General features: G+C 46.6%; 1 protein-coding gene across 1 annotated transcript in view; it reads left to right on the top strand.

Annotated features, from left to right (window-relative positions):
• TNRC6B (trinucleotide repeat containing adaptor 6B) overlaps positions 1-16084 on the top strand; it is a 512528-nt gene that overhangs the window by 260497 nt on the left and 235947 nt on the right. The window contains 1 exon segment of the mRNA XM_040359579.1: positions 1752-1910. Within this exon segment, the coding sequence (XP_040215513.1) occupies positions 1752-1910 (159 nt within the window).

Below are 16084 nucleotides of genomic sequence, written 5' to 3'. Positions count from 1 at the left end.
TGCCGGTGATGTCACTGGTTGCATGCAGTGTGAATATCTCTTAAACCGTGAAAGTTTAGAAGATATTCGCTGTACCTACAGGTAAGCCTTTGTGTAGGCTTTCCTGTTACAAGTAGAAAAAAAAAGACCTTACTACCACTTTAAAGTGATTTTAAACAGTGGATACCTGCCCTGTGTAATGATTTTGCACACAACTGCCCTAATTATCCTCTTCTGGTGCCACCCACCGGTGCCTCTAGCTCCTTCTGCTTTCAGGGTGCCCCTATAGCAAGCCGCATGTATAGCAAGTATAGTATAGAGTGCCACTATAGCAAAGTATAAAAAACTTCTGCATTTAGAATCACTCGCTGCTTTCTCCTACCCAGGACTACATGTCTCACGAGGCATTGCTCCCTACACATTCACAAGTACTCAGGTACTGCCTGAAATGTATGAGCAGCGTACTAAGCTTTATGTGTGCAGCTGTGCATGGTAGCCAATTGGCTTTTAACTTCAGCGTGTTCATTTAAGATTTGACAAATCAACCCCAATGGGTCATTGTGTACAGAACAGTGAACATAAGAGCAGAAGAAAGAAGAGCATAGTATAGGCTAGTAAAACGATTGGCATAATACAGGCTAAAAGCCATGTCCAAAGAGGTTCATGTTCCTGTGACCATGGTTGCTAATATTACCAAGATGCTGAGGTCCATTGGAAAAAAAGCCAACCGCCGAGAGTAATTTGGACCCCAGTCTCAACAGACGGAAAACCTAAATGATATAGAAGGAACCAAGAAAAATGTCAAAGGGATTGTGGCAGACCTTCAAGATCAGAGGAAAATATCAAGTCACCATATCAATCGCTGTCTAAAATGCATGCCGTCAGACACCTAGCTTCTAAGAGATGATGATGATAGACAGATAATAAATACAATATTAGCCCAATTTGGCAGGTCATAGCAGATGTCTGTTCAGAGTAGCACTATCTGTGTTTGTCAAACATGGAGGCGACCCAATAGCATAATGGGGTTGTTTTTCTTCCTCTGACACCAGGTCCCTTGTATCTGTGAAGGTCTCTAATCAGAATACTATCAAGGAAATCTGTAGTGAAACATGATGCAGAGTTAGAAAGTTCTTTCTCACTCACAGGTCAATACATGACGCAAAACAAGCCTCTAAAAAAAGAAGTACAGAATACTTTTTCATACAAGTACATGGTACAGCACGCACATATCGGGAGTATATAAAATGTTGGGTTTACATATTCTGTAAGTTCTGTAGTGATGTAGGGGCCAGTGGGTGAAACCACAGCTCACATGGAGCGATGCTTTGCAGCCTTCACTAGTCTCTTTTGCATTTTACATTTCTCCCACTGTGTGCCAACATTTCCATCCATCGACTCCTAAGTCAATGCTTAGTCCTGTGGAGAATGTAGGGGGTCAAAGGTGCGGTGGGGAACACTGGCATCTGACATTTCTGAAAGAGTTGAATTTCAAACAGAACTACAGAGGCTGCAGCCCTGGAATGACATGGTGAAAGGAAACCTATGCCATCAGAATAGTGAGTATAAAAGCTGTAAGCTTGCAGGGCACCTTTTTTTAGGATTTTTATTAATACCTTGACAGACCCTGTGACCCCCTTTACGGTGAGGCATTTAAACATTCTTCCTTGTATGTACCTAGATTTATGTCAGAAACATGGTAGTCGCTTTTTATAGCTGGAATGTGTTAATGCATTTGCTTACATTTAACTTTTTTTTTTTTTTTTATTTAGTTTGGGGCAAAAATAAGGGTCCTCCAGCTGACAATGGCACTGCAGCTTGGGGTGACCCGGCTGAACCTGCTCCTGGATGGGGGGAAGCAGAAGAAACTGGACCTCCAACCCCAGGCTGGGGAAACGCACCCTCTGTAGCTCCCAGTGCCATGAAAACTGGTAAGTTACTCAAATTTGCCTTTTTTATTTTTATTTATTATTTACAAAAAAAAAAAAAAATTCATTTTATGTAGTGTATTTTAAAACTCCCATCAAAAGTTTTACCACCTGGAAAAGGTAACAATTGGTAACATTTAAAGTGGACCAATCAAAAAAGGAAGAATTGCTTTTATATGGATGTGTTAATTGTGGACAAGAAGTGCCATGAAAACATTTTTTATTTTTGTTTAGAATTCTTCTGAAAAACAAAGGTGTGCTTACCTATGCTTGCAGCCTCATAGCAGTATATCTGCAGTATGAAATTTAAGACACTGCCTTTAACTACCAGTCTGAGATTTAAAGCACTACTGAACCTTAGTTCTTGCTAAAAAGGAAGCTTTACCAGAAGACCAGCAGTGCAAGGATCTACCTTTTATTCATTCTGTGGATCTGTGCTTTAGAACCTCTCATGCTACTGCTTTGATTATTGCTCATCAGATCACCAGTTGCCAAAAGATACGCTGCAGGGAGGCTACAGACAATACTGGTGGTTAGACCTTTGCCTTATGCTTGCTCTTTCTGGGCAGAGCTTTCACAATTCAGGTCATCTTTGACACAAGATGAATATTCAGGTATAGAAAATTGGACATTGACAAACAACGTGGTAAGGACAGTATAACCCTTCCCACTTCCTCACCATGCTTCAGTTTTTTGCTGGTGTCCTAGTAGAACAGCTGTCTTGCCTCTTGAGAGAAGAAAAACCTTTTCATGCTATATATCAGGATTTTATTTTCACCTATTAACCAGGGCACCCTCACCCCCTTCCCAAACCAATTTTCAGCTTTCCATGCTCTTGCACTTTGAGTTACGCGGTCATGCTACACTGTACGCAAATTACATTTTTATTATTTTGTCCACACAAATCAAGCTTTCTTTTGGTGCTATTTATTCACCACTTTTTTATTTATTTTTTTGCGATCTAAGGTGTAAATAAAAATCAAATTTTGTCATACATTTATGCCAGAATGTATTCTGCTACAGGTTTTTGGTAAAAAAAAAAAAAAAAACATCCTAATAATTGTATAATAGGTTTTGTGTGATCACGGACAAATGTGCGCAGATGATCACGAACAGATGTGTGCAGATCACTGGGACAGATGATTTTACTGGCACATATGTGGGACAGGTGTTTTACTTTTTGGGGGCACTAGGCCGGTGATCGGTGTGTACAAAGCTTAAAAAAAAAAAAAAAAAAAAAACGCTCGTATGCATTGATCACCAACCGGTTGCAGAGATCCGTTCTCCTCACTGACAAGCTCCGTATGAGGAGAAGGAGAGCCGATCGCCTAGCAACCGGCTCTCTATTTACATCACATGATGGCTTTGATTGGAAGTCATGTGATCAGGAGGGCCAATCACAGAGCCCTCCTGCCGATCCGAGATGCGCCGTGTCCAAATGACACGATCGCATTGGGATCTCGCAATCCCACTCCTTCTGAGGAATGTTCAGGAACGTCCACTCGGAAGCGCCCACCAGACCGTTTATAGGCAGTGGGAAGTGGTTAAAGTGAATGTAAACCTGATTAAAGCGGAGTTCCACCTAAAAATGGAACTTCCGCTTAACCCACTCCTCGCTCCCTTACATGCCACATTTGGCATGTATTTTTTTTTGGGGGGGGGGGAGTGGGGGCTTCAGGAGAAGGGGACTTCGTGTCCCACTTCCTCTTTCCGCCGAGGGGCTGGAAAGGCGATTAGCTTAATCACCTTCTTGCAGGGATCTCCCTGTAGGACAGTACAAAAATAAGACAAGCGACAAGACAACAACTCAAATTCTTACACCATATAGCAGAGTAAATGGCACCTTATACTTCAACAGTGTGCTTCCGTTGGCAAATGCACAGGAATAGGGGGGCGGGGGTGCATCTAACCGCAGGCACTATACACCCTCAGTGTGCCGGCGCATCTGCCCGGCATAGAACAGCAGCAAAACTCAGGCCCCAAGTCAACCCAACATTCATATTGGACAATCAGCCAGCAGTCTCAGACTCCGCCAGCCAGGCGCGCCAAACTTTATCGTATTTCTGTGGACATCCCCGATTGATATACGTGTCCCTATACAGAGGAAGGCTGGTATTTACCAGACGTCTCCACTGAACCAGGGAGGGGGGCGTGGGCTTTTTCCAATGCATGGCAATGTTCTTGCGTGCATAGAAAAGTAGCAGGCTGATCAATGTGCGTTTAGCGGAGGTCGGAACAACATTCTCAATAATGCCCAGGAGACATACTTCCATTGCCAAGGGCAGTTGAACTGCCGCAACCTTATTAGTCATTTCCAGTACCGCTTCCCAATATTATTTCACTGCGGGGCTTCGCCAAAAAATGTGGGAGAAGTCGCCCGGGGAGGCGCTGCATCTCCAACATTCCGGGGAATGCGCTGGGTTCATCCTGTGAAGCATGTGTGGGGTGAAATATGCCCTATGGACAATCTTAAATTGCACCAGCCTGTCACGAATGGAGACCAGAGTGCGGAAGGGAAGGTCCCACACATCATCCCAGTCATCAGTATCTAACGTGGGGATGTCACCCTGCCATCTGGATCGCAGCCCATCCAGAGGAGGGAGAGACACAAAGATCAAGTATGAGTACAAGTGCGAGGTGGGTTTCGCATCGCAGCAAAACCTAAGTGTTCTCTCCAACTCCGACTGGGCCACGATGCAGGACGACAGCGGGAACTGTGCTGTAAACGCATGTGATAATTGATGGTATCTAAAAAGATAATGGGGGGTAGATTAAACGTAGACACGAGCTCAACTTATTTTGCGAGACGATGTGCGAGATCAATTTGATACCGCACCTCGTCCACGCAACGTGGTCTAAAAGCTTATAAAAGTGGTCTAAGGTTGGGTTCACCCAGATAGGAGCATTGGGGGAAACCTCAGTGGGTTTGCACTTTTCAATGGCCAGTCCCGTCCTCCACGCCCGTAGAGTGGTAAGCATGGAAGGGGTCAGGGGGTACGGCGCACAGGGGCCCCGAAACAGCAAAAACTGAAGGGCCTCCAACGACCCGACCACCGAGGCCTCCAGGGCAGTAGAGGTGTTAGTCCCGTCCGGCCGAAGCCACCAGGCCGCAGTCACCAACTGAGTTGCTAGGAAATACTTGTAGCAATCGGGGAACGCCATTCCCCCCTGCGTCCGCGGCCTCATCAGAGTCGCTAGGTTGTATCTTGGCGGAGAGGGGCCCCAAATGAAAGAGGAAAACATCTGGTTCAATTTACTGAACAATATCTTGGGCACCCACTGCGGGGAGTGGCGGAAAAGGTACATAAGCTTGGGGACAATTTTCATCTTAAAAAGGTTAACCCTCCCCCAGACAGACAGCGGGAGATTACTCCAAGCCTTAAGCCTGGTCTGGGCTTCCAGCAGGACCGGGGACAAATTTAGCGAAATGAAATCAGAGGCCGAGGCAGACACATGTACACCTAGATATTTAAAGAAGCTAACCCAACATAAGGGGCTACCAGGCTGGGAGGTGGATCTGGCCGCCTGGTCAATAGGGAAAAGCAGCGATTTGGACCAATTCACCTTGAGTCCTGTGACCGAGGCGAATGTGTCAAGGACAGTCAATGCACCCTGCAACGAGGGATCCGCGTCATTTAGGAACAGTAACATGTCGTCCGCGTACAGGGCCACCCTCTTCTCCAGCATGCCCACACGAAGACCTCTAATAAGTGGTGAGGAGCGCAGAGCCTCCGCCACCGGTTCAATGGCAAGAGCAAATAGGGCCGGAGAGAGAGAGGGCAACCCTGCCTCGTTCCCCGGAAGAGCCTGAAGGGGACGAATAAACCTCCACCCAGGCGTACCGAGGAGGTGGGGGTCTTGAAAATTACCTGAAGCCATTTAAAAAACAGTAACGGAAATCCCATCCTTCGTAAAGTTTCCCACAGGAAAGGCCACTCGACTGTGTCGAAGGCCTTTTCCACGTCCAATGAAGCCACAGTCCTCGTCCCCACATTTATGTGCTGAGTGTGTATGTTGGTGAAAAGCCTCCTGAGGTTCATGTCCGTAGACCTCCGGGGCATGAAACCTGTCTGGTCCGAGTCTATTACCGTGGGCAGCATGGGATATAACAGGAGGGCAAGAAGTTTAGTCAGGATTTTAAAGTCGGTGTTCAGAAGGGCAATGGGTCGGTACGAGGCACATGAAGTTGGGTCCTTGGTAGGTTTATATATTAGCGTTAAGTGAGCGTGGTACATGGAAAAAGGCCCACATGTGCCCTGTAGAAGTCTAGCGGGAGCCCATCCGGCCCGGGCGCCTTGCCCGGCGGGAAGGATTGGATGGCCCTCTGTACCTCCAGGGCCATAAACGGCTGAACTAGAGCCTCTCTCTCCCCATCCGAGAGCCAGCCTAGCGCCAGCGAATACATCAAGGCATTTAAAGTCTCAGGTCGGAAGTCCGCAGGCAGGCCAGAGGAATACAAAGTCCTATAAAAGTCACTAAAGGTCTGGAGGATCTCCTGGGGGGAGGACACAGTTCCACCCCCAGGGGTCTGAAGAAGCGAGATTGTCGTGAGGGGTGATCATGTTGGGCCATCATAGCCAACAGGCGGCCGTTACAGTCCCCCTGCTCAAAGGCCCGTTGCTTGCCCTTGTGGATCTCCAGGCGAGTTGCCTCAGCCAGGTGTAGATGCAGGTCCCGTTGGACCGCCATCATTTGATCAAAGTGATCCGATGTGGGGTCCAAGTTGTATCTGTCAGTAGTCATTTGCTCCAGTTCCCGGGTCCGAGCTGAGTGTTGTTTCTTGACATTAGCTATGGAGGAGATGTATTGCCCTCTAGTGTAGGCCTTAAATGTATCCCACACAACCTCAGGAGAGGAAGTGCCTGCATTACGTTCCCAAAATTCAGTAAGTAAGGGGGGCATGGTTTCAGCTATATCCGGATGAGCGACCCATTGCGCGCCCAGCCGCCAAAGCGCAGCACTGCGCAATGCCGGAGAGCGGAGCACCACCACCAATGGACTGTGGTCGGACAGACCGCTCGGAAAGATAGTCCGCCCCCAACACATCCGCTAACAGTGCGGGATTGGAGAAGGCCAGATCTATCCGGGATCAGGGACAGGTCTTGTAGGAAGCCGAGAAGCACGAATAGGCTCTCACCCCAGGGTGCTTCCACCAGACCCACCGCCTGAGCCCAGGCAAGCAGGTCCGTACATCGATGTTTAGGCGGCGCAGGTCTGTCCAGGTCATGTGACAAGATGGCATTGAAATCACCCATTACCAGAATCCTCCCCGGGCAGAAAGGCGTAATCTTGTCCATCACCTCATATAATAAGGCAGGTGAAAAGGGGGGGGGGGATGTATATGTTGACAATAATGTACCTCTGTGCCCAAAGCGTGAAGACTAGTACCACATATTTACCTTGGGGGTCCAAACGGACCTCCTCGATCACGCAGGGGAAATTTTTGTGAACAAGGATGGACACACCCCTGGCATATGTAGAGTAAGTAGCGTGTTTCGCCCGTTGTACCCAGGGTTTCTTAAGAGTCAGGATCTTGCTGCCCATGAGATGAGTTTCTTGGAGTAAAATAAGCTGGGGCGAGCGAGTTTTGAGATATTGGAAGAGGGTGGCACGTTTAAATTTAGAGTTAAGGCCTCTGACATTCCAGGAGAGAATGGTAAATGAGTCAGATGAACGGTCAGCCACCTGGTAGAGGGGGCAGGAAATAAAAGGGAGAACTATATAGATACACCCCGGGGCACCCCAGGAGCAGCAAGATCCTGAGCACACAGTATTGCATAGTATGAACGCTTGAGCATGGCATATTTAAAAAACAGTGAAAGGCATTGAGCTGAACAAACATAACCAACATTGAGCAAAACCAAATTCCCAGGCACAAAGTACCTATCCTACTATGTCCCAGCCCTCTAACAACGGTCAGAGGGGCGGGAATAGTTTCTTCCCCAAAACAGTCAAAAAACAGTGTAAATGAGCCCCTAAAAACTGGGGGCCCTACACGGCAGGCGCCAGGTCGCCCACACCAGTTCCCGGACAGCGGGCACGTCAGAGACCAATGGTCAGTGTCCAGGCTCCGGAGAGCAAAGAGGGTGACAAAAAAACACAAGAGGGGAGAGAAAAAAAAAACAGACACAATGGGGGAGACCCAAAAATCACAGGGGAGGGGGGGGGCAGAAGTCCTGGAGTGCCACCACGTCCGTGGTCCGAGGTAATGTGTGTCCTAGTTCGTGCACTGAGCAGTCACGTCTCCTATTAGCCGAAGTAGGACTGATTCCCGGTCAAGGCAGTGCATGACGGCCGATGCCCAAAGTTAACTGAGAAGGAGAAAAGCAATAAGGGCTGGGGGCAGAAAAAAAACATAGAGACAGGGGTTCGGGGAAGGCACCGGATCATGAGCCAGGCAACAGGCGACATCACAGGTGACATGGCATTCCTGTACCCCTGCCAGCAGTGGGAGAGGGGGGGAAGGCAACTGCAGCCATAGCGAGTAACAGGCAGGAATGGCATGAAAAATTAAGGTATCGACAAAAATTGATAGGGCAGTCTCGGAGGGGGAGCAGGCCAGGTGACCGCAGGGAATGGACAGGGCAATAAACACAGATACCTGCCGCAGGGTGAAGTCCCTCATCGACCCTCCAGCCACGACATGGCCGCCTCCGGATCCATGAAAAAGTGGGTGCGGTCCCCATCAATCACCCGTAGCTTGCTGGGATAGAGTAGGCTGAATTTGAGGCCTTGATCCCGCAGGGATCTCCTCACCTCTGTAAAGGAGCGGCGTCTGTGTTGCACCTCTGGGGAGTAGTCAGAAAAAAAGCATGATCTTGGCCCCGTTGTAGAGTAAATCCCGCTTTTCTCTGGTGGCAGCCAGGATTCGATCCCTGTAATTGAGCAGCCGGAGCAGGAAAGGCAGAGGAGGGGCTCCTGGGATCGGAGGCTTGGGAGGGACCCTGTGGGCCCTCTCAACCACAAACGTAGGCGGCATGGCTGGCAGGCCCAGGAGGGAGATCAGGAAGGCTTCTGTAAATTCTGCAGGCCTGAGGCCTTCCGCCTTTTCAGGGAGGCCCAGGACCCTGATATTGTTCCTCCTGAGCCGATTTTCGGTATCGATGGACTTCTCCTGCAGGGCCTTGACCTGTAGTTGTAGGGCATGCAGGTCCCTGGAAATCGGCTCTTGTGGAATCCTCCAGCTGAGAAATGCGGCCCTCCACCTCCACGAACCGGTCCCTAAATTTGTCCATGTCATGGCGGATCAGGCTGACATCCGCCACTAAGTGGTCAATTTTGACCATCACCGAGTCTCGACCCTCCTTGATGGCCACGGATGCCGGTGGATTAGGGGAGGCTGGAGAGCTAGCCGACATCTCCTGTGCAGGGAGCCTCGTGGGTAAGATGGCCGCCGCGACTCGGTCGCCGATCCCCGCGGACGAGCGGAGCTTACCCGGAGACAGCGGAGGAGGCCTCGGGGTGCCAGGTGCCTTCTTTCGCCCCAGGATGTCAGGCAGGCGGTTGCTGGAAGAAGGAATTGGCACTGGAAATCAAGCCAGGATAGCGGTAGGAGCGGAAACTCAGTCAGCACACGTCTGCTCTCGTTCACATCCCGGCCACGCCCCCAGGTAAGTGTCTGTTTATTAAAAGTCAGCAGCTACACTTTTTGTAGCTGCTGACTTTTAATAAACTTAAAAAAAGGCTGGAACTCCCCTTTAATGAAATTGGAGCTGGGCACATATATCTGCAATGTTTTGTTATCTCTCTTCAAAGCACTATGTCCCTATGTCTCCTGCTTCGTTCTTCTGTTAGTCTAAAAACTCCGCTAAGGTTCTCCATCACATATGATAAAAGCAGCCAGAGTTTTGTGTTGGGGAGGTTGCTATAAATAGATTATCACAGAGCTGAATGATTAAGCAAACAGAGCTGAAATATTCTACCTATTAGGAGAGGGGGCATGTGCCTTTCCTCCAATCGGCTGTTCTGGCTGTATTGTATGCCCAGGCTTCACTGCAGTGCTAACCTTGAAGAGAAAATCTAATGTTGTGCACTTTCTAAACAGTATAATAAAGATTAAGATAGCAGATATGCATGTAAAACTGCATGTTTGTTACATCCCTGTGTAGTATCTGAGGCAGTTCACTTCACTGGCTATATATGAGGGTTTACATCCACTTTAAATTCCTGCAGTTGCTGCAAAGTTAAAAGGGGGTATATTGCCATGGAAGCCAGACCCAGACGCCGCTGAGAAAAAAAAAACAGTTTTGGCCGCTAAAGTGGAACTACACTTTATCTGAGTACCACAAATAAAAATGCTATTTAATACTTTTTTAATATTCAATGCAAACTTGCCTATCCATCCATGTCTCCATGCATTATTTTGTTGAGAAATCCCTTCAAAAAGCAACCCCCTAGCATTTCTGTCTGTGGTCGTCTTGAGTAAGGGCAGATAATTAATGAAGCATTTACTTCCTGGAATCCATCTGCCCTAAGCTCAGGCATGCAAGCAGGAGAGGGTGTTCTTGGCTGTGAGAGCCCCTCTTGAAGCGCCCAGAGGCGATTCAGTTTGCATGTGTTGCGCTATATAAGTTTCTCACTCACTCACTCACTCACTCACTCCTGAAGACTCCTAGGATATGAAGTAATTTTCCTAGGTATAGAAACACGGAAGTAACTGTAGAAATGATAAAAAGTTTAAAACAAGCCGATATGATATAATAGCCAATGATTGAGAGAGTGAAGTTCTACTTTAAAGGGGTTTTTAAATTGAAAAAAAATAAAACTAACAAACATACTTGCCTCCACTGTGCTGTTCGTTTTGCAGAGTGGCCCCGGGCGATTCTCATCTTCTCGGGCTGTCTCGGTTCCTCCCTACTTCTGGTAACCCTCCTGGGAAGCTCTCTTCCAAACATCAGATGTTTTTTCACCTTAATGCATTGGATGCATTAAGGTGAAAAAACATGAACCTTTACAACCCCCCCCCATCAGCAAAAAAAACACATACTGTAGCAGCTGACTTTTTTTATTATTATTATTATAAATCTATTAAGAATTAAGAAAACATACATATACATTTCACAATTTACATTTATCTGCTCTCCGGAGCTTCCATAAAATTACACTTGACATTCCTTTTATACATTCATCTCTCTCCCTTTATTCCATGGTGTGGTTTATCCTCTCTTTATACCCTTTTCATCCTGAAGCCGTCATAAGATTCTCTATCCAACTTGCCCATTCTCTTTCGCATTTCTCCCCATATCCTCTATTACAGTATGTCTATACAATGTTCGCTAGATTTTTCCAATGTTCCACCAAGGGAGCTTCCACCTTCTTCCAATTTAACACTATTGTCTTTCTAGCATAAAATAATAATAGGCCCACCTGTGTCTTTCCTATAGAGGTGATATTCTTCCCTACTAATCCTAATAGGCAGATCTTTGCCTATTCCAGAACTATTGATGTCACTATAACAATTATTCTCAGGACCTCCCTCCAAAATACCACCATCTTCAGGCAAGACCAAAATATGTGCATGAAGTTTCCTGGAATGTCTGCACATCTCCAGCAATTTTGAGGATTTGATGGGGAAATATTGTATAGCTTATATGGTCATAGTGGCTCCTATGTATTATTTTAAATTGTATTAATTTGTCTCGAAGTGATACTAATATCTGAAATGGGAACCCCCATACCTCCTCCCAATTCTCCTCCACTAAATTTGGTACATCTCTTCTCCAGCATTCACTTAATTTACTTATATCTGCCAGTGTAGTCCTTAATAAATACGTATACAGGGTTGAGGTTGACTTCTTTTTTTCCTTTACATTTGCTCCAAACCTAAAAGCATTAATTGCGGAGTCCCTCCAGGGAACTGAGCTGATAGAGCATGAACAAGTTGCATATATCTGAAAGTATAACTCTCCGGCACATTCCAGAGCTGCCTCATTTCTGCAAATGAGAAAAAAATGTCCCCCTGTAATACTTGCGAGAGATATTTAGTCCATGCCCCTGGATCCTGAATGGAGTTTAAATGTGGCAATTCAGGATTTCTTTACAATGGAGTATTTGGGGATAAATTCGTTTTCGAACATCCCTCTCTTACTATGGCACCTTTCCATATTTTTACTGTTGTCATCATTGGAGGGGTCAGATCCACCTAGATTTTAACACCCCCCCCCCCCACACACACACACACACACACACACACAGCAATCCCTGCAGTGCCTCCACCAATTGGAACACTGCTGCTTCCAACATTGTGGCAGAGTAAAACCCATCAGGGTTCAATCATCTCCCCACCGTCACTAACTGTGTGGCTAAATAATACTTGTAAATGTCTGGGAAGTACAACCCCCCCCCCCCTTACTGCTGGTCTCATAAGTGTACTTTATTTAATTCTAGCTGGTTTATTTGCCCATATAAATGCAGAAAGCATACCATGTAATTGTACAAAAAAAGATTTTAGGCAACCATTGTGGAGAGTTTCTAAATACAAAAATTTAGGAAGAATCTTCATCTTTACTAGATTTATACGTCCTAATAATGACAGAGGCAGCGTTTCCCATACCTTTTTTAGTTTTTTCCTAAACTCCTGTATTACTGGATCCAAGTTCAACATTCGGAAATCCTCAACCTGTGTAGATATTATGCCAAGGCACCTGAATTCCGTCACCCATTTCAATGGTAGATTTGGGACAGCGGTATCCTGTGCTCCCTGATCAATGGGGAATAATAGGGACTTACCCCAATTTACTTTAAGCCCTGTAAAAAGTATTTAGTAATTCTAATGCTCCTTCTAGAAATGGTCCCGCGTCTCTCAAGAACAGCAGCATATCATAGGCGTACAGGGCTACCCTCTCCTCCAGCACTCCCACTCGGAGTCCTTGAATATCTGGCAAAGTCCTAAGAGCCTCTGCCACTGGCTCTATTGCTATTGCGAAGAGTGCCAGAGAGAGAGAGGGCAACCCTGCCTTGTGCCTCTGTATAACTGGAAAAAAGATAAGTGCTTTCCTCCCAATTTAACCGTTGACATTGGTCTCCCATATATTATTTGTATCCACTTAATGAATACTAATGGAAATCCTATCCTTCTGAGTATTTCCTATAGAAATTGCCATTCCAATATCCCTCCTGAATATGGTGAGTATGTATATTTGTATATAGCCTACGTAAATTAACATCTGTTGTTTTCTGTGGCATAAATCCTGTCTGATCTGAAACTATAATATTTCTGAGCAGGGGTTGTAGTCTTAGTGTTAATATTTTTGTCCATATTTTAAAATCTATATTTAATAATGCTATTGGCCTATATGACGAACATAATTTTGGATCCTTCCTTCCTTTCTTTATATATTAATGTTATCTGTGCCTCTCTCATTGAGTCTGGGAGGGCCCTTTTCAATAAACCACTTGTAAATACTTCTGCAAGTTTTAGGGCTATTAAAAACATATTTTTTATAGAATTCCACCGGAATTCCATCTGAACCTGGTGCCTTTCCCCCCGGAAATGTACATATGACCTCCATGATCTCCTTACTCGTAATTGGACAAACCAATACCTTCCTCTCCCTATCTGACAGCCACCCAAGGGCCACCCGGTCTAAAAGATCTGTCTCTGGGTTACAAACTAGAGTTTTGAGAGAGCCTCCACCGCCTCCTTTCTGAGATCAAGCGTTCCCAAAGAAGGTCTCTGTTTTTGGCACTAGAATGGCTGTTGTCTAACGGGGTAATCGTAAAGATTCCCCTGGAGGAGCACGGGTTGGGGTTTAATTCAAATCTCTTCACAGTGCCAAAGCCAAACGAGGATCTCAGACCTATTCTAGATCTAAAACCAGAGGTTCCTATGGTTCTTAGTAAAGCATCACCATTATCAGTTTGTAGCCTTGCCCTTCGGTCTGTCTACTGCACACCTTGGGCTAGATTCAGAAGCAAATGCCTATCTTTAGGCGGGTGTAGCGTATCTCATATACGCTACGCCGCCGTAACTTTGAGAGGCAAGTCCCGTATTCAGAAAGAACTTGCGCCCGAAGTTACAGAGGCATAGCTTATATGGGCCGGCGTAAGCCCGCCTAATTCAAAATAGTCTGGTAGGGGGCGTGTTGTATGCTAATTAATCGTGACCCCACGTAATTGACGTTACTAACGAACTGCGCTTGCTCCAAGTTACTCCGAAAATAGTCATTGCTTTAGTCATTGCTTTAGACGTGCACGTAACTTGCGCACAGCCCTATTCGTGTACGACTTATGCAAACTACGCAAAATTCGACGTCCATACTTAACATTGGCTACGCCTCATATAGCAGGGGTAACTTTACGCCGGAAAAAGCCTAACGTAAACAACGTAAATCAATGCGCCGGGCAGACGTACGTTTCTGAATTGGCGTATCTATCTAATTTGCATATTCTACGCGGAAATCTACGGAAGCGCCCCTAGCGGCCAGCGTAAATATACACCCTAACATACGACGACGTAGGAGACTTTCGCCGCTCGTATCTAGGCAACATTGAGGCGTATCTGATTCTATGAATCAGGCGCCGAGATGCAACGGCCCTCATTCAGAGTTACGACGGCATATCTGAAGATACGCCGACGTAACTCCTTTCTGAATCTAGCCCCTTATGTTTACGAAGATTCTGGCCCCGCTTTTGGCCAGGCTAAGAGCTCAGGGTATAACTATTACAGCTTACCTAGACGATCTGATGCTGGTAAATCAGTTGGTAGCCCGCTTGAACCAGGGGGTGCTCAGCACAGTCAAGTATCTTCAGTACTTGGGTTGGATTCTCGATTTAGAGAAATCCTTACTACAACCAGCAAAGAGGCTGGAGTACTTAGGTGTGGTCATATATACAGACCAAAGGAAAGTTTTTTTGTCCCAGGCAAAGGTCAGCTCTTTGAGAGAAACTGGTCCAGATGATCAAGGCGAAAAATCATCCTTCCGTTCGCCTTTGCATGAGGCTTCCTAGGGAAGGTGGTGGCTTCATTCGATGCCGTTCCTTATGCTCAGTTTCATTCAAGACTGTTGCAGACCAGTATCCTTTCCGTCTGGAACAAAAAGATCCAGGTTTTGGACTTTCCTATGAGCCTGAACCCAGGGGTATGTTAGAGCCTCAGTTAGTGGTTGGTGCCCAGAAATCTGATAAAAGGGAAGTCTTTCGCTCCGGTTACCTGGAAGGTGGTCACAATGGATGCCAACCTTTCAGGTTGGGAAATGACTGTCCAGGGCAGGTGGTTTGATTTCGAGAAGGCCTTGTCCATCAACATTCTGGAAATTTGGGCGGCGAGCCTGGCCCTGAAGGCCTGAATGCTCAGCTTGCAGCATTGTCCTGTCAGAATTCAATCCAATAATGCCACTGCAGTAGCCTATATCAATCACCAAGGGGGCACCAGGAGTCACTCAGCCCAGAGGGAGGTGAACCATATCCTGGCCTGGGCAGAGAACAATGTTCCTTGCATATCTGCAGTCTTCATTCCAGGGATAGAGTATTGGCAGGCAGACTTCTTAAGTCGCCAGCAGTTGGCCCCGGGTTGTGGTCTCTTCACCCTGACATCTTTCTAGCCTTATGTCAAAGATGGGTGACCCCGGACATAGATCTGTTGGCATCCGGGTTCAATAGGAAGGTGAGCAACTTCATGTCAAGGACAAGGGATCCACTCACATTCGGGACAGATGCGCTGAAAAATCCCTGGAATCAGTTTTCTCTGATTTATGCATTCCCTCCAGTTCAGCTGTTACCACAACTTCTTTGCAGGATCAAGCTGGAAGGAAAGCTGGTGGTTCTTGTAGCTCAGGCATGGCCCAAAGGTCCTGGTACGCGAAAGTTGTAAAAATGGCTGTGGGGAACCGTGGGCCCTTCCACCTCGTCCAGATCTGCTCTCCCAGGGTCCGATATTCCACCCTTCTTTACAAACACTAAGTTTGACGGTCTGGCTGTTGAATCCCACATTCTAAAGATTCAGGGGCTTTCTGGGCCAGTAGTATCTTCTCTGGTTAGTGTTAGGAAACCAGCTTCCAGACTCATATACTACAGAGTCTGGAATTCATATGTGTCCTGGGGCAAAGCCAAAGGTTGGCATCCTTGTAAGTATGTCATAGAATTCTTGCCTTTCTACAACTAGGCGTGGAAATGAAGCTGGCCTTGAGTACCATCAAGGGTCAGGTCTTGGCCTTGTCAGTATTGTTTCAAAGACCACT

Source organism: Rana temporaria, chromosome 7 (assembly GCF_905171775.1).
Source record: "Rana temporaria chromosome 7, aRanTem1.1, whole genome shotgun sequence".
NCBI lineage: Eukaryota > Metazoa > Chordata > Amphibia > Anura > Ranidae > Rana > Rana temporaria.
Note: the sequence above shows the minus strand (reverse complement) of the source record. Positions and strands in the feature narration are given on the sequence as shown.